The sequence below is a fragment of the Marmota flaviventris genome, chromosome X (assembly GCF_047511675.1).
Source record: "Marmota flaviventris isolate mMarFla1 chromosome X, mMarFla1.hap1, whole genome shotgun sequence".
Lineage (NCBI taxonomy): Eukaryota > Metazoa > Chordata > Mammalia > Rodentia > Sciuridae > Marmota > Marmota flaviventris.
The window spans coordinates 1355590-1383585 of record NC_092518.1 but is presented as its reverse complement, the minus strand read 5'-3'; the positions used below and the strand labels follow the sequence as shown (position 1 = coordinate 1383585).

The window sequence follows — 27996 nt, the reverse complement described above, 5'->3', positions numbered from 1 at the left end:
CCTGAGTTCAATTCACAGGACACCCCCCATTCAAAAAAAAAAAGGAAAGGAAAAAAACCTAAGGACGAGGGGTATGATACCAGTGTTGTTGGGCACAGTGTCACACAGCTATAATTCCAGTGGCCAAGCAGGCTGAGGGAGAGGGATCACAAACCTAGACAGCCTCAACTTAGTGAGGCCCTAAGGAACTTAGCAAGATCTGTGTCACAATAAAAAATCAAAAGGTCTGGGGATGTTGCTCAGTGGTTGTGCTCCCCGGGCTCAATCCCCAGCCCCAAATAATAACGATATAAAAATGGATTTAGTCTTTCCTCTTCATTTGCATTGCTCTCATCTTCCTAATGGCTCTAATTCACAACCTGTCCCTGATCCTTCTCACCCTCCTGGATGTCCGCCTCCACACACCTCTCTATTTCCTGGTGTATTGGCTGTCCCTCACTGACCTGCGTGACATCTCCTTATGTTTGCATTCATTGGAATTCCTTTTTTCTGTGGTCAAGTACTTCTTGCTCTCTGCTTTATGGCCTTGGGACAGGGAAGAAGAATGTCTTCTCCCTCTGCAGCACCGCCTCACTGTGGTGACCTTCCACTCAGCACCCTTTGCTCTTACCCACAGCCATGATCCTTCCGGTCTTCAGCAGGGAACAAGGTTCTGCCTGTCTTCCACACCACCCTCACCCAATGCTCAACTCCATCTTCTACAACCTGAGGAACATGGAGACGTCGAGGCCCTGAGCAGATGGACCCAGAGGTCTGTACTGTGTGATATAGATAAAAGGTCTGCCCCTTTCCTCGGGACTTAGGTGCAAGTCCATTAAGCATTGTGTAGGAACTAAAAATATTATCTTATACCAAGAGTGTGGAGACTAAAAACCATCTACATTCAAATAAACTGCTCAGGTCAGTCCAAATTGTCTTCTGAGTGTGTGGAATTTAAATAAGATTTTAGCATCCTGCTTCCCTGTGAACCAGAGACAGGCCCACACCAGGACCCCAACATGAGACCCCCCTCATCGGATCAGAGAGGTGCCCTGACTGGGGTACCCTATTCACCCCATGGTGGCTCCACAGTTCAACATCAGACACATATAGGTTTGAGGCTGCCACTCCCACAAAACTGGGATGTCACAGCTTCAATCAAGGGAAGACAATAAGGACCTGGTAAGAAGGTTTCCAAGGTCCCTGTGGGCCTTGCTACACCTGTGTCTCCTCTTTACTATTATTCTTTACACAGAATATCTTTATATTTTAGAATATTATTCTTTAAATAGGTGTCTCTTAATTGTCCTTTTAAAATTATGATTAAGGCTGTTCCTCTGTCAGACTGCTGGCGATTTAGTGTCTCTGCTTGTTATGGCGGCTGCCGTCGCTATGGAGACAGATGATGCTGGAAATCGACTTCGGTTTCAGTTGCAGTTGGAATTTGTACAGTGTTTAGCCAACCCAAATTACCTTAATTTTCTTGCCCATAGAGGTTACTTCAAAGACAAAGCTTTTGTTAATTATCTTAAGTACTTGTTTTACTGGAAAGAACCAGAATATGCCAAGTATCTAAAGTACCCTCAGTGTTTACATATGTTAGAACTGCTCCAATATGAACACTTTCGAAAGGAGCTGGTGAGTGCTCAGTGTGCGAAATTCGTTGACAAACAGCAGATTCTATACTGGCAACACTATTCTCGGAAGCGGATGCGCCTTCAACAAGCCCTGGCAGAACAGCAACAGCAAAATAACAAGTAAGGAAAATGAAAAGCTGGAAACAGACCAGGCTCTTAAAACTATATATAATGTATTTCCATTATACAGTGAAGACAAAACAAGAGACTTCCTGCCTACCTTTATCGTGGTAGCACCTGGATACTTTAGTGTGCTTTTAAATCCATCTAACTTTTTATTGTTAATACATTATTTCTGTTAAGCCAAACTTGTTCTACTTTGATTTCCGGATGGATTTGTAAATTTTTATTAACATTTAACAGAATCAAGAAAGAATGGAAATGTTAGGTGCAGGGGATTGGGCTATCAAATGTAATTAACTCTAAGCCTATTTCATGACTTATAATAGTCCCTGGGGCAAGTCCTCTCTTGAATCTTTTTATCTCTTGGATCACCTTTTCCACCCCTCTTATCTACTAAAAGAAAGGACTAGAGTGGAGGACCTCTTGTTAAATCACAAAGCAAAAATCCCATAAAGGTTTTTACATGCTATAGGAAAGGAAATACTTTGCCAGATTTTTTTAGTTGTAGTTGGACACAATACCTTTATTTCATTCATTTACTTTTATGTGGTGCTGAGGATCAAACCCAGGGCCCCATGCGCCCCATGCCCCACGCATGCTAGGTGAATGCTCTACCGCTGAGCCACAATCCCAGCAGCCAGATAGCAACTTTAAGAAAGAATTGTTAGTATGTCACTGACCTAGTGAAAGGTATGGAGAAGATTGGTGTCTTGACCTCAAGTTTGAACAAAGATGAGCCTCAAATGCTTGTGTTCATTTGGGAAAGTTAATATTTGGCCAGTACTACAAACCACATGCACCTTAAATGCTGCCTTGCATTCTCATTGATCCTTATTTGTAAAGGAGGAAAAAAGCTATTAAGCACTAAAATCAGTGTGTCTGACTCACATTCTAGAGTTCTTATAAGTATGTTGTCTGGTCTCCAGTCTTCCTCAAGTGAAGCACATTCACACAGCTATAAAACAGAACTGCCTGAATTAAGCAGCTGGATTAGATTCATGCTGTACTTTCTCTAAGTGGTTAAATTCTACATTCCAAAAGCAAAGAAGTGGTTTTAAAAATATCTATTGTTCTGCAAATTGCTGGAATTGAAGATCCTAATCCCTTCAGAGATTTGGAAGTTGTCTATTTTTTAACCTCCAATAATATATTCCTTTGAACTATGACTGCCACTGCTGAACTTATTTTACTCAAATCTTTAAGATGGCTATATGTTACAAGAAAATTGAAGGTTCATGAGTATTTTTAAAAAGCATTCTTTATTGTTTAGACATAAGCTAATTTTCATATCATTTATTTACTGCTAAAATGAATGCAAATTTTCATATCATTTATTTACTGCTAAAATAAAGACATTATTTATAACTAGAGCAAACCAGGAAAATAAATAAATAAATAAATAAAATTATGATTAAAATTACTTCCCAGTGTAGGGAATAGTATACAAGTCTTACAGTGTTTCACGGATTATAGGTCCAGTTACAGAATGTATATAATACAAATGAATTTCTAACAATGTTTGTAAGTTTTATTGCTCAAAACTCACATATGGCTTTAATGTGGAGAACATTTTGAATATAATGTTTTCTCAAATCCCACAAACATCCAATGAACAGAAATGATATGCAAGAATCAGCAGCAATCATTGCAATTACTGATATCTTTGAATCAATTAAATTTACTCTCCAATGAGAAGTGTCAAAATTGTAATTTAAGTCAGCATTTTAAAACACTTATTGTTTGATCAAGGTTGTATAAATTTGATTCATTATAAATTGGTTCTTGGTCAAACAGCACAAACTTGAGGTATAAGTTTAATATTTTAATGAGCTCTGTCATGTCAGAATGTGAAGAAATACCTTAGCTTACATCAGCATAATAAAATCTGGGAAGGAGCCTAAAAAATCCTACAATTGATTAGTCCAAATATATATAATCAGTCCAGTTATACAGAAATCTGTTTTTCAAATGTTTTAACTTTCCATGTCATCTGTCTAGATAATTATATAAACATATCCTTATTTAGAAAAACCCTTTCATCATGAAAATTCAGAATATAAAGACCTTTTCATTGACCCAAAGATGATTTCTTTCTTCTTAGGACCTCCTAGTAGACATCCTTTTCTTTCTTTTACTTAGAACTGGATAATCATACTAGCAAACATGTGTGTTTCCTCTCTGTAGAAACATCTCCTTTTCCTTCTCTAGAAATCCTTCTTTGTGTATACTTTGGAACAATTTTTATAAATCTTAGAATCTGAACAAATTATTGTACCTTAATAAGAAGTTTCTCAATGAAAATATAGTTAAAGCTGTTGGACATTTCTGTTGACATAATCATATCTATTTATCATAAAAATTTGTACAAAATTTGAGAATTAGAGATTACTTGATGGTTATATCTCTTGAAAAAGATATTTTATAATCAAACATTTATCTTAAATATCTGTACCATAAGATGCAGTGCATAAGAGCATATATAAGAAATATAACTTATGTGTTTTCTGTTGAAGAAAAATGATTAGAAGCAAAAAATAGATATATTAATTAAAAAATAAGACATATATGTTAATTATTTCATGAATTAAGGACTCTGGATGATCCAAATAACTTGAAAGATATACATTCATAATAAAAGTTTAACTTAGTATTATACAACCATGGAATTTTAAAATAAGCCTCATTAAATCATGTATTTGGATCCATTTATTTTACTTTGGACTAGTAGTGCACTCATTCTATTTGGGACGTCACGTGATGTGGTTAAAAAAATCCCTGTGTATGCATTTGTTTGTTTATTGTAATTATGTAGTCAGGAAGGAGAAGAAGGATTTCTTGGTCATCACAGAAACATTGTGAGAAAAGATCTCAGATGCTGGCTTTTGTGTGTGCGGGGTGCAAAACGCATTCCCATAGTCTCCAAAATTGTAAGAAGCCTATGTTTGTGACCTCTCTTCAATGGAACATTACTTAGTTCTATTACCCTGAAGAGCAAAAGGAAGGATTGTAAAGGAAGCTGTTGAGACACACACACACACACACACACACACACACACACACACACACACAGTTATTTAGCTCCAGAGCGAGTCAGGATTAGGGCTGCAACAGAGAAGCCTGTGGAGTCAGATTGTGCCTGAAAGTGTTTCATGTGCACAGTCTTAAAATGCAGGCTCCTTGCAGCTCCAGTGGCAGTCACCAGTGAAGCAGGAAGCACAGGTTAGTGGCTGGGAAGCGGGACCACAAGCCCTGCCTGGGTGACAGGAAGGACCCTTGGGAAGCCCTGGAAAATGGGAAAGGCCTGATGAGGAGGCCAGGCTCCGCCCCCCAGGTCCCCTGGTTACCATGGTGATGGAACAACCCAGAACTGGCTGTGGCTGGTGCAGCTGCCTGGGTCCCCAGGTCAGGCGTCAGCTCTCTCCTCCTTAATGGACTGTTTCCCTGTGTCTTCCCCTCGCCCCTCGTGTTCTCCCATCTTTTGCATTTTCCCTTTCCAGAGCGTGGGCACTTTAAAACAGTGATTTAAAGGCAGAGGTCAGCATTACTGTCCGACCCTAAGGCAGACTGCCTTTGGCCCCCTGGCCAAGTTGCTTAAGGGTCAAAAGCACAGCTGGGTGGGGCTAGTTAAGACCTTTTAGGGAGCAGGGGCTGGTCCTCTGTCCTGCAGCTGAGTTAATTAAAGGTGTTCCCACCCCAATGGGACAAGAATGGAGGGAAGAGGCTCAGTACAAACTGTTTGAGTACATTTGAAAAAATAGCAGAAAAACACAATTTGCCTCTCTACCAGCAGAAAATCCCCTGTGTCAAGTCAGACCACGAAAAATGTTTCCTTTTTCCTCTTACCCTCCAAACATTGACTCCTAGAATATAGATTCCAAAAAATCTTTAGGTTGCGAGGGGGCAAAATTGCGATGTATGCAGTCGAGGGGAGAAATAAAGAATGTCCCTTCCAATGCTTTATTCACTCAAGTTACTCCATACAGTTTCACTCTATAGGTTCTTAATCAAGAAAACACAATCCTTAATGCTGGGCACTGCAATAGACATAATCAATCCACAGAAAACAGTACTAGATTCATTCTAAGCACTGCAAAACACACTTAATCAGGACAGGCTAGTGACAGACATTCCCTCTGCATGCTAAGTTCAAAGGTCTTAAGTCCTAGGCTTTGAGTCCAGCAGATGCACACTCACTCAGACCGTGGTAATCAGGTCTGGAACCAAGGTAGGCTTTCCCTAGCGTGGAGTGTGGAGCGGATGACCGGTTGAGGAGGGGGTCATAGGGAGGAGTTGGGGCTGTCACCAAGGTCCAGATGAGGTGGTAAAGGTTAAGAGCGGTGAGGATCATGCAGAGAATCAGGAATGATGACAAGTGATGGGATGTCAGGTCCTCAGCAGGCTCTCCAGCTCTAGTGCATCCTTGTTTCTGCTGGCTGAATCCCTGTTCATCAGCTCTATCATTTATACTAAATTTGGGGGCTTTTGATCACGCTTCGTTGCTGGATGAGACAGAGCCCACATAAACACAAAGGCCCGGTTTCCTTGGAAGCAATGTACAGAAGCAAACGCTTCTGACATGGAGCCGTGCACCAGACACACAAGCACGTGGGGATTGCAGATTGAACACCACGGAGGAGGCTTGTAAAACCAGTTGTCATAACGCAGGAAATAAAAAACTACCACCCCCTCCCCCAGCCCTGGAGGGCCAAGGGCTGAGACCAGTGGTCACAAGGATGAGCTCCCTCCACAGGATCCAGGGAGGCTCCTGCCTGCCTCTCCCAGCTCCTGGGGCTTCAGGTGGCCCCATAATTCCAGTCTCTGCCTCTGTCTCCATGTGGCTCCATCTCTGTGTCTGTGTCCTCTCTTCTGTCTCTTGTGTTGACACTGCCATTGCATAAGGGCCCCTGACCCAGAAGGAACCCATCTCAGGATCTTTCACTGACTACTTCTGCAGAGACCCAGTTCCCACACCAGGTCCCACTCAGGGGTTCTAAGGGCCAGATGTGGACAGGACCCACCTCTTACAATGGTGTCCAGCTCCCTCCACAGGCTCCACGGAAGCTCCTTCCTGCCTCTCCCAACTCCTGGGGCTCCAGGTGGCCCTTGGCAGAACAATGTGGTGGCCTCTCAAAAGCTTAGGATTGAATCACAATATGACCCAGCAATGCCACTGCTGGGTTGGGACCCAAAGGATTTGAAAGCTATGGGTCCAAAAGACACTTGCATATCCTGAGTTCACAGAAACCCTGATCCCCAGTATGACTGGGGACTAGGGAAAAAATTATGTCTTAGTGGGGTGTGGGGGAGACATCACCAATATGGGGGCAAAAGAAATGGTCTGACTGGGGGACTTTGAAGGCCAGAGGATCTTAGAGCATGTGGCGAATTTTTTTATTTTGGCTAAACTGTATACATGATGTCATACAGGCTTGTAGAAGTGTACTCAGTTCTGAGCCCTTTATTCTCAGGATTAGCAAATCACTATCATTACTCAAATCCATCAGCATGCATCTGTGTATATATCTATCCTTCTGTCTATGTACCAGCCATCCCTCCTTCCACCCATCTGCCCATTTTCTCTCCCATGCATCATGGATTTGTGTATTTGCCCACCCATCTACCCATTCATCCAGCCATCCATTCAGACATACATACATCTTCCCATCAGTCCATGCATCCTCCCACCCATTCACCCATCCTTCCAATCATCCAGGGGCAATTGGCCACTTCACCACATCCCTAGCCTTGTTTGGTATTTTATTTAGAGTCAAGATCTCAGTGAGTTGCTTAGCACCCTATTTTTGCTGATGCTGGCTTGAGCAATCAATCCTCCTGTCTCAGCCTCCTGAGAGGCTGGGATTACTGTCCTGCACAACCATGCTTGTACTTCTTATTTCCTCATTGGTCTGATAACAGGTTGGAGTCACCATCTAGGGTTATTTTCTCAGATCCATCACAGTTATGCTCCCACCCACCTTCTTTGAACCACAATGAAAAGGGGGGCTGGGGATGTAGCTAAGTGCTAAAGTGCCCCTGACATCAATTCAATCTCTACATGGGGGACAATAAAGGCACCTGGGATTCAATTCACAGCTCTGGGCAGCTATGTGCCCACGTTTCCACAGTTTTTACACAAGAGCCCCCCTGGTCCATGGGCAATATTGTTAGGTAGAATGAATGTGAGACACTATGCAGGATGTGAAAGACTTCACAAAGTCCAACTTAAGAGAAAAGAATAAAATTGTATATACTTTCCATTATTGGGGTTAATATGACAGGCTGTATTGGCCCCAAGTGGCACATTTTTATGTTTTATATGCGGGCTTTCTGGCAGAGCTGAGCAGGGTTATTATTTCTTTCTGATAGTTGAACCCAGGAAGCTGAGAGCACTGGGTCAGCTTCTGGGGGTACATTGCTTCCTAGGCAGGATGCAGATGGGCTTGTGGCTTTTCTTGAAAATGTTGGTGCATCTGAAACCTTGACATAAAAAGAGTTCACAAAGGGGGACGTTATACTGAGAGAAAATAATGAGGTCAGTCTGTGCAATAGAATGACATGTTTCAAGGAGGCAAATGAGCTTGAGTTCACAGACATGTTATGAGACTACAGATGCCTGAAGCCTAACCTAATACAATTCTACGTATTATGATATTACTTGCATATCACCTACTGCAATAATAATACAATATTAATCTTTTACAATTAATACTAACTCCTACATACAATTTCCTCTATACATTCATGACAATGATTTCCCTTTCTAAAAAATCTCACAGCCCTTGTCAGCACCTGAACACAGGGTAAGGACAGGGTTTCCTTGTCTCCCTGGTGTAGCTGCACTGGTCAAAGTTCCTTTCCTGCTTTGAATCAACACCTTTTCTTTTTGCTTTTAGGGCAAACAGCTGAGCAGACTTGTGGGATCAGCAGAGTCAGGTCTGTACATAAGAATTGATAATTGTAGAATGTAGACTATCTACATTGAGCACAAGGCGCCCATTTTATTTCCGCTGCACGTTGCTGTTTTAGAGGGTTGTCTGCCTCCCCCCACCCCACCCCTTTCTCTGCTGGGGATGGAACACTGAGCCACAGCCCCAACCCCAAATGTTTCCTTTTATAGCTTAGGCTGCCTCCTCAAAGATCAGAGGCCAGGAGGTAATGAGATTTACTAAAATAATTTTCAAATTGTTTTCATTAGTAGATATCATATATATGTATGATATATATGATAGCTTTAAAGAGTGTTTCAAAAATATGGAGACCGTGTCTTTCTAATTTGCCTGAGGTAGGTATATATATATTTATATAAAAATAATATATAATTATTATAATATAATAATTAATAATATATAATAATTAAATATATGTATTTATTTTAAGAGAGGGTCTCTCGGGCCTGGGGTTGTACCTCAGTGGTAGAATGCCTGCCTCACACACATGAGGCACTGGATTCGATCCTTAGCACCACAGAAACAGAAATAAATAAAGATTGTATTATCTACAACTTAAAAAATAAAAAGAGAGGGTCCCAGTGTTTGCTGATTCTGACCTGACCTTGGGCTCCTCCAGCCTCAGCCTCCCTGAGAAGCTGTGCTTTGTTTTTGTGTTGAGGGGCTCGCCATGCTCAGAAAGCACTCTATGGCTGAAGCCTAGCTCAGCGCCAGGTGTCACCTCTGTACCAGAGGCTAAGCCAAGGCTTCCCTCATGGATTAGTTCCCAGCACAGCTGAAAAGCTCCGCCTGAAAAGAGCTGGGGCCAAGCATCTGTCACTCTACCCAATTTCAGCCAGTGATTGGATTATGCTGGATGTCAGTCACGATGCAGAGGCGGGCCTGGAGGCCATCCATCCGGATGCTGGGGGAACTGCCCAATCAGTGCACAGAGGGAGAGGAAGGGCGGGCTTCCGCAATCTCGCGAGCATTTCTTCCTCTGCGATTCTGCTTCTCATCCTTCAAGCCGAGAGTTCTCTGCTCCAGGGACTCAGGTGACTCTGCTTTGCCTGTGTCCCCCCCACCCCCGTCTCGGGTGCCTGGAGGTTCCTCAAGAGGACGCTGAGTCACCACAGAACACAAAAATGGTGAGTTTGGGACCAGTGTTGAAGGTATGCGTCACCACCTGCCTTGGTGCCCGGTGCCCGGTGCCCGGGTGAGCTGGGGAGCGCAGCGGAGTCGTGGCCCTGTCCCTTGGCCTCGTGGGGTGAACTGAGTTTTGGGTTTTTGAGGTGAGCTGCTGAGCGTGGCAGAGTCCCCGCTGGAGGGTGGCCCTGGACCCTGTCCCCTGGTTCCCTGGGTTTGGAAGGGCGGCTCAGGTCCCTGGTGTCCCCTTTGCTCCCTACTGGTGGCCCGACCCACTCTTCCCAATGTGGAGGAAGCAGGGCCACAAATGCACCCTCCTTCTCCCAGGGGAGCTCCTCCGGAGGCTGCTGTAAGTCCCCCAAATTGCAGGAGCCTCCTCCCTTCTGAAACCCACCTTCCCTCCAGCTCACAGCTCGGCCAGACGTTCGTTCTTCCCACTCGTTTCAAATGGACACCGTCCGCTAATTGTCACTTCTCATGTAGTGAAATATTGGAGAGAATAGTTTTTTTCTTTTAATTGGGGATCCAAACTCGGGTAGCTTTATGAGTCACATCCCCAGCCTCCACTTTTACTGAATTTTGAGATCTGCACCCACTTGGTGTGGAAGCTGGTCTCCAACCTGTGATCCTTCTGTTACTGCTGTTTACCAGTGACGAGTCCTTGCTTCCCTGAATGCTGAAGTATAACACCAGAGAAGCACGCTGAGGCAAGTGTAGAGTGGAAAGTAGAAGGTTTATTAAAGGACAGCAGAAAAGACTTCTCCCCACAGGAAGAAGGGGACCCAAGAGGTGGAATCCCTGTAAGGGGGAGGTCTTCCCTCTTCTATAGCTAAAGTCTTCTTTCCGCTTTCCCACACTTTGTTTCTCATTATGTTGCAGTGATAGAATGCAGGTGGGAAGGTCCAAAAGGTGGGAGATTGGGGGGCTGGAGGAGTAATGTGGGCAGGAAGGGTCTCGGGTGACTTTTGGATTATGATTAACAGTTCCTTAGAGTGGATTCCTTCCTTGGGGACATTAACATTTCAATTGCTGCTCTGGTTTCCAGGACTCCATTCTCTATAAGGGCCTCTGTTTTATTTATCTTACACAATATTAGACCCAATCTGCCTAACTACCTATCTGTAAATCTGGCTTCACTTCTGCGTTAGCCTTCAAAGTTCCTGGGATTACAGGGCTGTGTGGAGGGGGCAAAACTGTGACTTATGCAGTCAAGGGGAGAAATAAAGAATGTCCACACACTTCTGCCCCTTTCAATGCTCTATTCACTCAAATTACTCAATACAGTTTAACTGTATAGGTTCTTAATCAAGAAAACAACAATCCTTAATGCTAGGCATTGCCATAGACATAATCAATTCACAGCAAACAATTCTAGATTCATTCTAAGCACTGGAAAACACACTTAATAATGATAAGCTAATGAAAGACATCTCCTCTGCATGCTAAGTTCAAAAGTCTTATGTCTTAGGCTTTGAGTCCAGCAGATGCACACTCACTCAGACCTCAGTGACCAGATCTGGAACCAAGGCAGGCTTTTCCTGGTTTGGAGCGGAGGACCAGTTGAGGAGGAGGTTGTAGAGAGGAGTTGCAGCTCTTACCAAGGTCCAGAGAAGGCAGTAGAGTTTGAGAGCAGTGAGGATCACACAGAGACTCAGGAAAGATTCCAAGTGATGGGATGTCAGGTCCTCATCAGACTCTCCAGCTCGAGTGCATCCTTGTTTCTGTTGGCTGAATTCCTGATCATCAGCTCTATCATTTATACTAAATTTTGGGGCTTTGGATCACCCTTTCAATCCTTATCAGCTACCACCCTATTTCTCAGTGACATCATTTATTCTGGGGTCATCTGCACCCTGATCTTCTTGTCTTTCCCTCTTATCAGGCAAGGACAGCCTGGCAGAGGCTTCACTCTCTTTATCAGGGTGAGGGGAAGGAACTTGTTTGAGGCCTTACTGGAGGGATCTGTGGATGTGCCTGGTGAAACTGCAGGTCTTTTAAAATGGAGTTGCTTAGGCTCAGGCCTAAGGCCATTCTAACAAGCCTGTGTCCCTGGTAAGAAGAACACTTTTGAAAGCATTTGTTTTCCATTTGTGATTATTATACTTGAGAGGAAAGAATAATCACTTCACAGTTCTCTGTGTTTGGTCAAAATAATTACTTTAAAAGGAAAAAAAGGCATTTGTTTATAGAACCTAGGGATATTGAATCTTGGGTCATTTTCCAAGCTCCCCTGCCCCAATTTGACATAGATCATTTATTTACTTAAATTTGTTTTTATTAGTTATACATGGCATTATAATGCATTTTGACACAGCACACATAAATAGAGTGTCACTGCTCCTTTTTCTGGTTGTACTCCATGTGGATTCACACCAGTCCTGTAATCATATATGCACATAGGATAATAGTGTTTGATTCATTCTTCTGTTCTTCATCCCCAACTCTTTAAATTTGATTTTCAGATGGGGTCTGGATATGTTGCCCAGCCTGGCCATGTTGCCCAGCCTGACCCTCCTGCTTCAGTTTCTCAAGGTGTTGACATTAAAGGCATTGGCAATCCCAGCTATGGAAAATAGTTCATTTTGATTTAAATATTAATGAGCATACTCAGGAACATGGATTCAAGTGACCCTAAATGATGTATGTGTCCCACCCTGAAAGACAAGGATTAAACCCAGGGGCACTTAATCACTGAGCCACAATCAGTCCTTTTTAGATTGTATTTTGAGACATGATCTCATCAAGTTCCTTATGGTCTCACTAACTTGCTGAGACTGACTTTGAATTTAGCAGTCCTCCTACCTTATCTTCTCAAGCTACTGGGATTACACTTGTGTGGCACTGTGCCTGGCCTACATGAACTTTTATAAAAGAAACTGCGTATCACTACATTAACCAACTGCAATGGTAGGATCATCAGATTTGTGGGCTGCAGAAAGAAAGAAAGGAAGGAAGAAAAAAGAAATTTCTTCTGACTGTTGTTATTACATTCTTACTTTGGTAGATGGTGGGGACTAGATGTCTGGTAAGGGTAGGGATATATTCTGAGAAATTTAATAGTTTTGAGAATTGTGGTCTGATACAGAAATTAAGATAATTGGCTATTAAAGGGCTTAAGATAGCCCAAGATAATTTTTGCTCTCCATACAGAACCCTGCCTTTCCACCCTCATGGTGGTCTGGTTAGCCAAGTCAAGTACTCTGAAGGTTCTTTGATGTAGATGCAACTGTATAGAGAACTTGAGTTCACAGCTGTAAAAATCTTGTGCTTCTCCCTTTATAATCCTTAGGTGTAGACACCATGTCAGATTTCTTGGGCAGAGGTTCCCTTTGGACGCCTCACAGGGTCCCATGTCCTCAGCCACTGTCCTCTCCTGGAGCTGCCACAAGGTGCCCACAGCTGCCCTGGTCCCTGCAGGGTGAACAGAACTTCAGGCCCTGGGTCAGTTCCTCCTAGAGGACACCTGAGGTGTGGGGTGCAGCCTCTCAGGGAAGCTGCTGGGGGCTCTGGGCTGAGGAATCTCCTGGAACAAGCCTCATCTAGACAGCTACTTCCTTGGGACCTTCTTTTACCCAAGCTTTATTCCCATTCCATGGAGAGAGGTGGCCAGTCAGCCTGTGGATGCTGGTGCTGAGGGGCCAGGTCACCAGTGATTCCTGCCCTTTCAGTCTCACAGTGTGAAGGAGCGAAACCTCTGCCAGAGAGTAAGAAACACTCACCCCAGTGCAGGGCTGTGCAAACCTGAAAAGCCTCGTAGAGTGGAGTCATGGTCTAGGTCCCTGGGAGGGTGATCCTAGAGGCATTCAGGAAGCAAGACCAGGAGGGAGCATGTCCCAGATGTCAGGGACCTTCCCTGCCCCTTGAGCCTGACACATGTGTGCTTCCTCAGCACCAAAGCTTTCTGTGTATCACTTTGAAATGATGTGCTCACATTTTGAGGCCCAGGTCTATTTTTTCAGAGCCAAATGGGATGGACTATTATCAAATAGGCAAGAAAGAAGTGGATTTTAAAAAGTCTAGTTACATTTCCATTGTGAAAACAATTACAGCCAGGTACAGTGGTGCACACCTGTGATCCTTGCTGTTCCAGAAGCTGAGGCAGTAGGATTGTAAACTTGAGTACAGCCTTAGCGACTTAGCCAGGCCTTATGTCTGGGGTTGTGACTCATCAGTAAAGTTCCTCTGGGTTTAATCTCTGATCCCAAACCAAAGAAAAAGAACAGAACAGAAAAACAAAAAAACAAACAACAACAACAACAACAAAAACACATCTAATTTATCTTTTGCTACCCCTGAGTATGCATAGAAAATTGGTGAGATTTGATCTTGTCTTTTCAATGATTTCCAATTGAAATCCATGCCCTAGATTCCAGAATGCCTCTTAAGATACAGAGAAACTCTGTCTACCATTATTGCTGCAGGAAATGAATCCATTTCTACAAAAATTGTGGTGGATAAATTTATGAATTTGATTTTATGTAAATTAGTTACAGTCCTGGACAAGCTGATGAATTTGACAGGAATGACAGTTTGTTGTTACTGTTGTTGTCTGGACTTGGCAGGTTCATGTTAGCTGTGTCGTTTTTGGTATCAGCAATGGAACCCAGAGGTGCTTAGCCACTGATCCACATCCCTGGCCCCGTTTAGATTCTTCCTTTTGAGTCAGGGTCTTGCTATATCACCTTGGGCCTCTGACCCCTGAACCACTGTGGTTACAGATGTGCACCATCACACCCATCTTCATTGGAAGTTTTAAGGACAATTTTGGCAATATCTAAAATACCGAACTGTGATCATTTAAAAATCACTGTATACTTTATCAGTGAAATAACAAATGACACCTGTTTTCTGAAAAGGAGAGATATATATGTCTAAGTAAGGGTGCTGATCTTCTCACAAGCACTCTCACCATGTCACCTGATTCCTGTTCCCTCCTAATTACCTCCTCCTAGGGCTACCCATTTGGGAGCTGGCCTTTTAGCTTATGAAACTTGGGAGTAACATAAATGCTCTCTCTAATCTCTCTGTCCTGTACAATATTTTCACTGGTCTTAGATACAGTGTACTATTTTCATTTTAGATATAGTTTTTCTAAGTTCACCCCATAAAACACAATAATCCATGCCCTGAATTTCACATAATTTACTGAAATGCTCTTTGTTTTTTCAAAGAGTGTACATCATGGGCAAGTTCAGTCTCCTTTGTAAGAAAGTGTGTTGTGTTTTCATTGATTTTTGTTGCCTTTTTTATCACTCATTACATATATTTTCAGGGTTTTTTTTTTTTTTTTTTTGTATGTGTGTGTGTGTGTGTACATGGACTGTTGAGGATTGAACCGAGGGCTATCAGGTTCTTACTACTGAGCTACTCTGCACCCCAAAAAAATTCGTATTGGAGACTGGGGTTTACTTATTTGCTGATGTATTGAGTGCTGGGATTGAAACCAGGGACTTGCTCATGCTTATGTTGTCCTCAAAAAAATGAATTTCAATGTGTGAGCAGCATTTTGGAGGTGGGCAGGTGTTTTACTGGGTAACAAACCCAGAGGCACTTGACCACTGAACACGTCCTCACCCCTTCCTATTTATTATGTACCTATTTATTTTTGTTTTTGTTTTGTATAGTTGTAGAGGGGCAGAATACCTTATTTTTGTTAATTTATCTGTGGTGCTAAGGATCATACCCAGTGCCTCATACATGCTAGCAAGTGCTCTGCCACTCAGCTACAATCCCAGTCCCCCCATTTATTGTTGATGAAGACCAAGTTTCACAAAATTTCTGGATGTCTTGCTAAATTGCTGAGAAAGCCTCCAACTTGCCAGTTCCATGTCTTGACCTCTCTAGTGGCTGAAATTACAGGTGCACACCACCACACCAGCAGTTGGAATACCTTTTAGATTTATCATCCAGGGGTTGGGATTGTGGCTTAGAGAAAAAGCGCTCACCTAGCATGTGTGAGGCCTTGAGTTCGATCCTCAGCACCACATAAATATTAAATAAAAAAATTGTACCCACCTAGTACTAAAGAATTAATATATATTAAAAAAAAATTTTTATCATCCAGTTTCTTTCCAGATGGAAATAGTATTGAAAATCAGTTTCGTTGCTCTTGTCCATAGTTTTGAAATTTGTAACTATGACTTTTCTTCTTTACTTTATTTTTTGCATTATTATTTGGGAAAGGTATTCATTATGTAATATTGTTTCTTATGTTTATATTTGTTAAAGTTTATGGCATGGTAGTTCATTCATTTCCTTATTAAATCAATTTTGTTTTTCAGAGCAATGTTAGACTTATAGTTTGTTAGTCAATGTTTTCTAGAGGAAAAGCATCAACACGAAGTGTGATTATAAAAGGGGACTTATTAGATTGGCCTACTTGACCTGAAGCTGGATGTCTACAGTGACCGTCTGCAGCTGGAGAGCTTGAGAAGTAGTAGCTACAGAGTCCAAGAGGCTGAAGTCTCAGAACATGAGAGATCAGTGGTCCCGCCCTTTTCCAGACCAAAGGTTCTGGAAACTCCCTGGAGAATCACAGGCAGAGTCCACTTTGGGAGAGTGAAGAAGGCAGAGTGTGATATCCTCAGGCCATTGCAGCAGCCATTGGAGAAGAAAGGGGCTTTCTCTGCTGCTGCTTCCTTCTTCTTCCAACTTTTGTTCCACCTAAGACACCGTCCTATTGGATGGTGCTGCCTATACCTAAGGAGGTTCTCTAGTTTGGTTCTCTGTTCCACATGCCAATCATTTGTAGACACACCCTCACGGACACACCCAGAGGCCTCTTAATCACAGGTATCTCTTAATCCAATGTGGTTGACAATTCAAATGAGCCATTACATATAGTATCAAACACCCTTCTCTACACTGTTCTCAATATTTTGCATTGATGTTGGATGCTTGTTAGTTACTGAATCAGTATCCTACATTTGATTAAGAGAGTGGATGAAGCAACACTTTATCATCAGCTGAAATCCATCCTTTACCTTAGGGTTCCTCCTCTGTGTGGTGTGATTTTGTGTGTCACATACTCTACATAATAATGTCATACAGAAGTGTTTCAGTGCATCTATAATGTTGTCTCTTCTGGAATGTTCTTGACTTGGAATCTTACTGCACTTGACCTTTCAGACTGGCTTCTCTCACTTAGCAGTCTGCCTTTAAGGGTGCTGTATCTTTACAGGCTGCAGAGCTCACTTTCTGGGTGATATTCTTTGGTGTGGTTAAAATGTACCTTGTCCATTCAGCATTGAAAGGTGCATCTTCCTTGCTTCTAGCTTTGGGCAGTTCTGGATATGGCTGCTGTAGTCACTGCTGAGAAGTTTTCTGTGCATAATTTTCACCTTATTTGCATAGACACCTGGGAGTGTGGTGAATTAATTGTAGAGTGCACCATGTTTATTTTGTAATAGCGTGACTATCTTCCAGAGAGAGTGTTCTTCTCTCCATTCACATGAGCCAGGGAAGGGTTCTTGCTGATTTAAGTTTTCACTGTCTTTTGGAGCTTTTAGTGTTTGGCATTTCACCCTTCCAGTTGAGTACCTGGTGGCACCTCATTGTTCATTTTGAAGTTTCCTAGTTATATGCAGGTGAACATCTTCTCACACATGTATTAACTGTGCCTATTTATTGAATGAGTGTCTTTCCAAATCTTCTTCCCACTTCCAAGTTGGTTGCTTACTTTTTTTACTGAGTATTCTTCATGTATGTTGAATACCAACCCAGTGTCATTATGTGTTGTGACAACATTTTGTCCAGTTCTCCAGCATGTCTTCTCATTCTCTCAAGGGCATCTTTTGAAAAATGCAAACTTCATTTTGATCAAGTTCTATTTACAAGTTTTTCACTCACAGTTCATGTGTTTGATGTTGCATATGAAGCTGTCATGCCAGCCCAGATTTCTCTGTATTTCTTTGTTATTTTAATGATGTTTGGAGTTTTGCATTAGGTACTACAATGTATCGGCAATTTTTTGGTGCAGACAAGTGAACCCTGGGCCTCCTAATTGCCATGCAGGTGCTTTGCTAGAGCTGCAGCCCCAGCTGTGTGTGCTACTTTGAGACTGAGGCTCCACTGGGAGCTCTGTGACATTTGTGAAATGAGAATATTTTCTTTCTCTACATGTTAATTCATGTCCAGTGCTTTGGCAACATTGTCCAAGAGACTATATTTTACATTGATTTTCTTCTGCTCCTTTGTAAAAGATCAGTGGAATATTTTTATACTGTGCCAAATACCACTGTGTCTTGATGATTGTAGATTTTTATTAGCTGTTAACCTCAGGTAGTGTTCATCCTGTGAACTGAGTGTTCATTACTGTGTTGGTTGTTCTGGATCTTTTGTTACTGAAAACATAACTTAAAATATTTTTATTGGGATTATATTGAATCCATAAATAAAGTTGGTAAGAATTGATGGTAACTGAGGCTTCCCATCTGTGAACATAAAAGTATCTGCAAATATTTTCCATGTCTCTGATATTTTTATTAGAAGTTAGCAGTTTTTGTCATACAGATTTTTGTTAGATTTATATATGAGTATTTCTCTTTTATTGGTTCTGTATAAGTGGTGTGTGTTTGTTTTCCTTTTCATTTTGGTGCTGTGTGTTGGACTCAGGGCTGCTATACCATTGAGCTACATTCCCAAAACTTTTAATTTTTTGTTTAGAAACAGAGTCTTGCTACATTGCCCAGGCTGGACTCAAACCTGGGATCATCCTGCCTCGGCCCCCTGATTGTCAAGGACCACAGGCATGGCCTCCATGCCCAGCTTCCTGCTGTCAATAATATAAAAATTTTCCTGTTTATGAACATGACAACACTGATGTCACATCATTGTTTTTCAAGATTCTTTAGTGGATTCCAGTAGCATAGAGGATCATGTTGTCTCTCTATGAAGACATTGTTTTTTTGAGCTTTAGTGTTTTTTTCATTATTCTTGATTTTTTTAACTATTGATATAATCAATATTTATTATTTAGCTTTTTGTTGTGATGGATAATGTCAATTGGTTTTTAATTCTGAATAAGCCTTGCATGTGTGCTGTGTTCCTGGGCCCTGCAGAGGCTGATGTGAGTGCATCTGGGCCACTGGGCTTGACTTCCCACAGTAGTATGCTGGTCCCTGTTAAATTTTAACTGAGTTTTAAATTTTGCACCAGTCTTACAGAGCTGTAATAATTTCCTCTTGGCTGTGTTTATAATTCTTTTTATTTATTTTTGGATTCAATAAAGTATTGTATGATGAGGAATTTTGCATTCATGATCATGAGAGTCTTTCATAGTTTTCTTTTCCATTTAATACTTTTATTTATCTATTTAATTTTGATAATATGGTAAAATATGCCATATAAAGAATAACAAGGGGGGCTGGGGTTCTGACTCAGTGGTCATGAACTTGCCTAGCATGTGCAAGATCCTGGGTTCAGTCCTCATCACCACATAAATAAATAGGATACAGCTATTGTGTTCAACTGCAACTAAAAAAATAAATATAAACAGAAAGAATTAGGAAGTTTTAACTCAACTTCTGTTGTCTGGAAATAACAGTAGAAAATTGGTGACAGGTCTTAAGTGTCTCATGGAAGCCTGTTTGACATGTCTTCCTTTCTTTCTTTTTTTTTTTTTTTTTGAGGGGGTTGGGTTAATTATATATTTCTTAAATTTTTGAAATGTGTTTTAGACTTTCACAGTTAAATGTATAATAAATGATATTTTTCTGCACAATAGTGGGATGAAGTACCCTTTGCCATTTAGATTTCAGTTGGCCTAGACCATCATTGTGATCTATCCCCAAGACACCTGATGTCACTCATAATTTTTCCATGCCATGAAGAACAGCCCACTAAAGGCTTTCTCTTGGGTTTCTACTAGCCTCTGTTGATACTGTCGTGCTTCAAATGTCATGTGTTTTAAGGCCTTGAGCATGGATCTTTGTGAGTGGCAGTGTCATGTTCTGGTAGGTGGTCCTTTTGGCTGTTCCACACTGTGCAGAAATCATAGCCTGCTTAGAGACCCACATGGAGTGGCCTGTTTCACAAGCAGTCAGTGTGGGATAGTTCAGGATTCTGGGCTGCAAACCTGCTGCTTTAACACATCCTGGAAGTACTTGTGCCTGAGGTTTCCTTGCACCAGCTGTGCTACAAGAATGAGGAATCTCTTTCATGACAGACCACCATTGTACATGTGGCCTATCTTGATCAAAGTGTCCTTGAGCAGAACGGTGGTGTGTGTCTCATACTGTACATGATCTGAGTGAGACATCTGCTGTTCAGAAGAGTTTGAAAATCATTGGACATTCATGGTTGCCATGAGGTTTGGGAAAGGATTTTCTGCTGTCTGTTAAGAAAACTATTTTTCAAACCGATATAATTTTGTAAGGCTGTTGTTTGGACAAGGTGACATCTTGGGGTCATCGAGTTCTTTCTGAGACACTTGCCATCTTTTGACACACCCCATTCTGCTTTGACATTAACCACCAGAAATTATTATATTTTTGCGTTCATTAATCATTGTGCTTGATTACTAATTGGGTAAATTTGTTCTGGAGTAAAGCACCTGCAAACTCCTAGTTGTCCTCAGCGTAATCACCCAAGTTGAGCTCAGTCCCCAGTGAACACATTGTGACAACCTGTGTGGAAGATTGTCTAACTGTTGTCTATGAGGGAAACTCTTTAGTGACTCCATACTCTGAGGGTGTGGGTTGGGGCTGACTCTAAGCACTTCTTTAAGAATGGAACAATTGACTTTCAAAAGGAAACAGGAGATCAGTAAATACCATGTTGTCTATATTAACTGTGTATGCCCAGTGAGTCATGGTGGTTGGCAGGATCTCTCAAATGCTGAGTTTTGTGATCCCAGCAATTTCCTACTCAGTTAGCTTTCTTTTCTAAGGGGTAAGTAATAAGGAGAGTGCTAATATTAGCTCTCTACTGCACAGGATATTGGTAAGAAGGTGATAGAGATGCAATCAACAAATAAGATTAGGGTGACCCGGGAGCCCCTCTTCCTTCCTGTGAACTCACCAAAGAAAGGGTGTACAACACTCTACTATTTACTTTGTGTGGGGCCCAAATCTAGTGTTGGAGTGGCTGTGAAGAATTAAATGCACTGGAGATTTCAATGACCAAATTGTGGAATTAATCGAGAGGCCAGGGAATCATGTGATCATCATGCATGTTGAGTATAGATTTCTCATGCTGTGAAATCTCCCCCTGGTCCCCACTACACATTTGTGGGATATTTTAGATCTCAGTGACCTTTGAGGATGTGGCTGTGAACTTCATGCAGGAGGAGTGGGATTTGCTGGATGCTTCCCAGAAGAACCTTTACAGAGATGTGATGCTGGAAGTCCTCAGAAACCTGGCATCTATAGGTAATAATTTGTGTATTTACTTAGAGAATTTGTGTTTTTTTTTTTTTATTATTATTTATGTAGAACATGAAAAGACAATCAGTTGGTGAATTAATGTAGCATAAAATGCACCATGAATTTGGAAAAGCATTTCTAGCTCCTAGAAATTTATAATGTTTTTGTTTGGCATTTTAGGAAACAAATGTGATGAGAAGAACATTGAAAATCAGATTAAAAATTTTGGGAGAAATCTAAGGTAATTTTACTCACAAGAGGAATCCTTGAGGGAATCTGGGGATGTCATATAATTTTAAAAACCAATGCAAGAAATTTGCACAACTTTAAATGTATTTATTCTTATAAGGTTTTTTTACCAGAAATATATACTTCACTGGGACTGAGATTGTGGCTCAGTGGTAGATAGCTTGCCTTGCATGCTTGAGGCACTGGGTTCTCTTCTCAGCACCACATTTAAATCAATAAAATCTATTGTCCACTGAAATAAATTATATATATATATATATATATATATATATATATATATATATATATGTATATATATATATATAGACATAGATATACAGATATATAGATATTCAGTCTATTCAAAGTGCTTGACATGCAAAAAGTATTATGAAATTGCATATATGAGTGTAATTATTTGGATAATGACCATAGGCAAGCTGTGTTGCAAAGCATTGTTTCCTCTCAATCTCTGTATTTTCTGGCAATTTGAACAAGTTTGAAAATCCTAGGCTTTACCTCATGTTGGAAGTGACGTTAACCTAGGACCTTAAATAAATACAACATCATGAATTAATCAAGTATTAATAATGTGCTGGTCATGAGATCCCAATTCTTAAGCAAAGAAAAATTTTAATAGAGTAAATTCATGTGACTGCATTATGTGTGCCAAAGACTTCATATGCCCTTCATTCCTCATAGGCAGATCACATCTCACTGTGGACCCGAACGCTCCAAGCATGAAGAATGTGAAGAGAAGCCATGTGAATTGAAACAATACAGGAAATCTCTGGTTTCTCTCAAAAGTGTTCACACACAAATGTTAACACAAACTGGAGATGGACCCTGTGAAAGTATAGTATGTGGGAAAGTCATCAGTTGTTCCAATGACATTCAAAGGCATGAAGATTCTCATACTGGGTGGCAACCTGATGAATGTCAACAATGTGATGAAGCCTCATCTTCTCCCACAGATGTTCAAAGTCACACAAGAACACATAGGCGAGGTAAAGCTTTTCAATGTGAGGTATGTGGAAAAGCCTTTCATTCCCCCACTTTCTTTAGAAAACATGAAAGAACTCATTCTGGAGAGAAATCCCATGAAGGTAAAGAAGGTGGTAAAACCGTGGTTTCACCCAAAAGTCTTCACAGTCACGTGATCACGCATACTGGGAAAGTACTTTTTAAATGTAATGTATGTGGGAAAGACTTTGCTTACCGAAGTTTATTTAGAATACATCAGAGAAAACATACTAGAGAGAAACCCTATGAAAGTCAACAATGTGGAAAAGCCTACAGTACTTTGTGTTACCTTCAGATACATGAACATATCCATAGTGGCGAGAAGACCAAAGAATGCAAACAATGTGGAAAAGTCTTCACTACTTCTTTATCCCTTGACAGACATGGACAAACACATATTGGAGAGAAGCCCTATCAATGTCAACAATGTGGAAAAGCCTACAGTACTTCATCTTACCTTCAGATACATGAACAAATCCATGCTGGAGAGAAGCCCAATGAATGCCAACAATGTGGAAAATTCTTCACTACTTCTTCTTCCCTTCACAGACATGAACGGACGCATACTGGAGAGAAGCCCTATAAATGTGAACAGTGTGGCAAAGCCTTCACTAACTCCTCTATACTTCACAGACATGAAAAAACTCATACTGGTGAGAAGCCCTATGAATGTCAACAATGTGGGAAAGCCTTCAGTACTTCTTCCTATCTTCAGATACATGAGCGGACTCATAGTGGGGAGAAGCCCTATGAATGTAAGCAGTGTGGCAAAGCCTTCACTAACTCCTCTATACTTCGCAGACATGAAAGAACACATATGAAAAAGAAACCCTATAAATGTCAACAATGTGGGAAAGCCTTCACTACTTTGTCTTACCTTCAGATACATGAACAAATCCATACTGGAGAGAATACCAATGAATGCCAACAATGTGGAAAAGCCTTCACTACTTCTTCTTCCCTTCACAAACATGAACGAACGCATACTGGAGAGAAGCCCTATCAATGTCAACAATGTGGAAAAGCCTATAGTACTTCATCTTACCTTCAGATACATGAACAAATCCATGCTGGAGAGAAGCCCAATGAATGCCAACAATGTGGAAAATTCTTCACTACTTCTTCTTCCCTTCACAGACATGAACGGACGCATACTGGAGAGAAGCCCTATGAATGCAAGCAGTGTGGCAAAGCTTTTACTCAATCATCTAACCTTCACTCACATAAAAAAACTCATACGAAAAAGAAACCCTATGAATGTCAACAATGTGGGAAAGCCTTCAGTACTTCTTCCTACCTTCAGATACATGAGCGGACTCATACTGGGGAGAACCCCTATGAATGTCAACAATGTGGGAAAGCGTTCAGTACTTCTTCCTACCTTCAGATACATGAGCGGACTCATACTGGGGAGAAGCCCTATGAATGTAAGCAGCGTGGCAGAACCTTCACTCTGTCCAATCACCTTCACTCACATGAAAAAACTCATACTGGGGAGAAGCCCTATGAATGTCAACAATGTGGGAAAGCCTTCAGTACTTCTTCCTACCTTCAAATACATGAGCGGACTCATACTGGGGAGAAGCCCTATGAATGTAAGCAGTGTGGCAAAGCCTTCACTCGGTCCAATCGCCTTCACTCACATGAAAAAACTCATACGGGGGAGAAGCCCTATGAATGTCAACAATGTGGGAAAGCCTTCAGTACTTCTTCCTACCTTCAGATACATGAGCGGACTCATAGTGGGGAGAAGCCCTATGAATGTAAGCAGTGTGACAAAGCTTTTGCTCTATCGTCTAACCTTCACTCACATAAAAAAATTCATACGAAAAAGAAACCCTATGAATGTCAACAATGTCGAAAAGTCTTCACTACTTCTTTTAACCTTAACAGACATGAAAGAATGCATACTGGAGAGAAGCCCTATGAATGCAAGCATTGTGGCAAAGCCTTCACTGAGTCCTCTAAACTTCACAGACATGAACGAGCGCATACTGGAGAGAAGCCCTATGAATGTAAGCAGTGTGGCAAAGCCTTCACTAAGTCCTTTAAACTTCACAGACATGAACGAACGCATACTGGAGAGAAGCCCTATGAATGTAAGCAGTGTGGTAAAGCCTTCACTAACTCCTCTATACTTCACAGACATGAAAAAACTCATACTGGGGAGAAGCCCTATGAATGTCAACAATGTAGGAAAGCCTTCAGTACTTTTTCCTACCTTCAGATACATGAGCGGACTCATAGTGGGGAGAAGCCCTATGAATGTAAGCAGTGTGGCAAAGCCTTCACTGACTCCTCTAAACTTCACAGACATGAAAGAACACATACTAGAGAGAAACCCTATGAATGTCAACAATGTGGGAAAGCCTTCACTGAATCCTCTAAACTTCACAGACATGAAAGAACACATACTAGAGAGAAACCCTATGAATGTCAACAATGTGGGAAAGCCTGCCCTACTTTGTCTTACCTTCAGATACATGAACAAATCCATACTGGAGAGAAGCCCAATGAATGCCAACAATGTGGAAAAGTCTTCACTACTTCTTTTAACCTTCACAGACATGAACGGATGCATACTGGAGACAAGCCCTATGAATGTAAGCAGTGTGGCAAAGCCTTCACTCAGTCCACTCACCTTCACTCACATGAAAAATCTCATACTGGGGCGAAGCCCTATGAATGTCAACAATGTGGGAAAGCCTTCAGTACTTCTTCCTACCTTCAGATACATGAGCGGACTCATAGTGGGGAGAAGCCTTATGAATGTAAGCAGTGTGGCAAAGCCTTCACTATGTCCTCTAAACTTCACAGACATGAAAGAACACATACTAGAGAGAAACCCTATGAATGTCAACAATGTGGGAAAGCCTGCCCTACTTTGTCTTACCTTCAGAGACATGAACAAATCCATACTGGACAGAATCCTAAGGAATGCAAACAATGTGGAAAAGTCTTCACTTATTCTTCTAACCTTCACAGACATGAACGGACGCATACTGGAGAGAAGCCCTATGAATGTAAGCAGTGCGGCAAAGCCTTCACTCGGTCCACTCACCTTCACTCACATGAAAAAACTCATACTGGGGAGAAGCCCTATGAATGTAAGCAGTGTGGCAAAGCTTTCGTTCGATCCCATCATCTTCACAGACATGAAAAAACGCATACTGGAGAGAAGTCTTATGAATATCAACAATGTGGAGAACCCCTTGACACATCCAGTGAACCTCACGTACATGGAAGTATTCATGCAGAAGAAAAGCCTAATGAATACCAACAATGTGGAAAAGTCTTTTTCTTGCTTTTTCTTTCACAGACATGAAGGGACTCACACTCAAGAGAAACCCTATCAATGTAAGCAGTGTGGCAAAGGCTTCACTCACTCCTCTCATGTTTGCTCACATGAACGGACTCATACTGGAGAGAAGCCCTGTGAAGGTCAACAATGGGGAATAGCCTTTGTTACATCCCATCAGCTTCACTTACATGAACAAACTCATATTGCAAAGAAATTGTACTGATGAAAACAATTGGCAAAGTCTTCTGTTATTACTGTTCTTCTCATCAACATGTTGGAAGTTTACTGGAGAAAATTTCTTTAAATGTGAAATGTGGTGGATCAATATGTCTTGTCCCCTTCAAACACACTGCTCACTGTGCTGAATATTGTACTGAGGATTTGTCTGCAGATTTGGTCTGGTGGCCTGCTACCACTGAGACACATCCTCATTCATTTTTATATTTTTAATTTTGAGACAGAGACTTGCTGAGTTCCTTAGGTTGTTCTAAAATGCTGAAGCTGGCCCCAACTTGTGATCCTTCAGCCTAAGCCTCCCAAGTCTCTGGGATTAAATGCATACATCACCACATCTGGCTGAATAACTGTTTAAATGTGAAAAAATATGGCAAATCATTCCATTTTCCCTGTTGTCTTCAAAGCCATTTCCCTCACTGGAAAATAAACACTCTGAATGGGGACGATTTGCTATACTCTATCAGCTTCATGTTCTAGACCTATTTTTCTTCTCTTTTATGAAAATTCTCATGGAGAGAATCCCTATGAATGGAAAAAATGTGGGAAATCTTTTAATTTTTGCAGTTTATTCTGAGTACTAGAAAGATTCTTTTGGAAAGATTCATGCCAAAATGAATAAACCCTATGCATGTAAGAAATACAAAGGGTTCAGATGTTTTAGTTTTGTTCAGTTGTATTAAAAAAATATATATTGTAGAAAATCCTGTGGATAAGCCATGTTGGGCTGTACTTAATTTTGACAGTTTTATTCAAATACATAAAAGGATTTACATCTTTACATCTGGGCTGGGGATGTGGCTCAAGCTGTAGCGCACTCGCCTGGCAATCGTGTGGCACGGGTTCGATCCTCAGCACCACATACAAAGATGTTGTGTCCGCCGAAAACTTAAAAGTAAATAAAGAAATAAATATTTTTAAAATTTTTTTTAAAAAAGGATTTACATCTGGGAAAACCCGTCTGCTATTTATTTATTTATTTTGGATAAAGAAATTGCAGCAGAATGCATTACAATTCTTATTACACATATATACCACAATTACTCATATCTGTATATAAAGAATTTTGACACCCAATTCATGTCTTTATACGTGCACTTTGTATAATGATGTCCTTCACATTCCATCATCCTTGCTAATCCTCTGTCCCTTCCTTTTCGCTCCCAGTCCTCTGCTTTGTCTACCATTCATCTAATCCTTCCATGCTCCCCCCTATGTACCCACTATGAGTCAGCCTCCTTATATCAGAGAAAACATTCAGCATTTGTTTTTTGGGGATTGGCTAACTTCACTTAGCGTTATCTTCTCCAATGCCATCTATTTACCTGCAGATGCCATGATTTTATTTTATTTTTTATTGCTGATTAAAGTTCCATTGCGTATATATGCCACATTTTTTAATCCATTCATCCACTGAAGGGTATCTAGGTTGACTCCACAGTTTAGCTCTTGTGAATTGTGCTGCTATAAACATTGATGTGGCTGTGTCCCTGTAGTATGGTGTTTTTTTAAGTTCTTTGGGGAAGTCTGAGGAGAGGGATTGCTGGGTCAAATGGTGGTTTCATTCCCAGATTTCCAAGGAATCTCCACACTGCTTTCCAAATTGGCTGCACCAATTTGGAAGTCCCACCAGCAAGGTAAGAGGGTACCTTTTCCCCCGCATCCTCACCAACACTTATTGTTGTTTGTCTTCATTATAGCTCTCATTCTGACTGGAGGGAGGTGATAGATTAGAGAAGTTTTGATTTGCATTTCTCTAATTGCTAGAGAGGATAAGCATTTTTTCATATACATGTTGACTGATTTTATATTCTCTTCTGAGAAGTGTCTGTTCACGTCCTTGGCCCATTTGTTGATTGGGTTATTTGTTTTTTTGTTGCTTAGCTTTTTGAGTTCTTTATATACAATAGAGATTAGTGCTCTGTCTGAAGTGTGAGGGGTAAAAACTTGTTCCTTCGGTGTACGCTTTCTGTTCACCTCACAGATTGTTTCTTTTGCTGAGAAGAAACTTTTTAGGTTGATTCCATCCCATTTAT

General features: G+C 41.2%; 3 protein-coding genes across 3 annotated transcripts in view; all 3 read left to right on the top strand.

Moving 5' to 3' along the window:
- Nucleotides 1-26897, top strand: part of LOC139703303 (zinc finger protein 709-like) — a 51150-nt gene extending 24253 nt beyond the window's left edge. Inside the window, exon 5 of the transcript XR_011705704.1 lies at nucleotides 26208-26897. The gene's annotated coding sequence lies outside the window, so the exon portion shown is untranslated. The remainder of the gene's footprint in view (nucleotides 1-26207) is intronic.
- Nucleotides 799-4453, top strand: LOC139703306 (mediator of RNA polymerase II transcription subunit 31-like). The gene has a single exon (XM_071606569.1). It carries the CDS (start codon nucleotides 1354-1356, stop codon nucleotides 1738-1740), a length of 387 nt encoding a protein of 128 aa, XP_071462670.1. The 5' UTR covers nucleotides 799-1353; the 3' UTR covers nucleotides 1741-4453.
- LOC114082255 (zinc finger protein 709-like) lies at nucleotides 9665-25851 on the top strand. The gene is made up of 4 exons (XM_071606561.1): nucleotides 9665-9813; nucleotides 21054-21180; nucleotides 21355-21415; nucleotides 22105-25851. Exons 1-4 carry the CDS (start codon nucleotides 9811-9813, stop codon nucleotides 25748-25750), a joined length of 3837 nt encoding a protein of 1278 aa, XP_071462662.1. The 5' UTR covers nucleotides 9665-9810; the 3' UTR covers nucleotides 25751-25851.
- Nucleotides 26898-27996: the final 1099 nt, after the last annotated feature.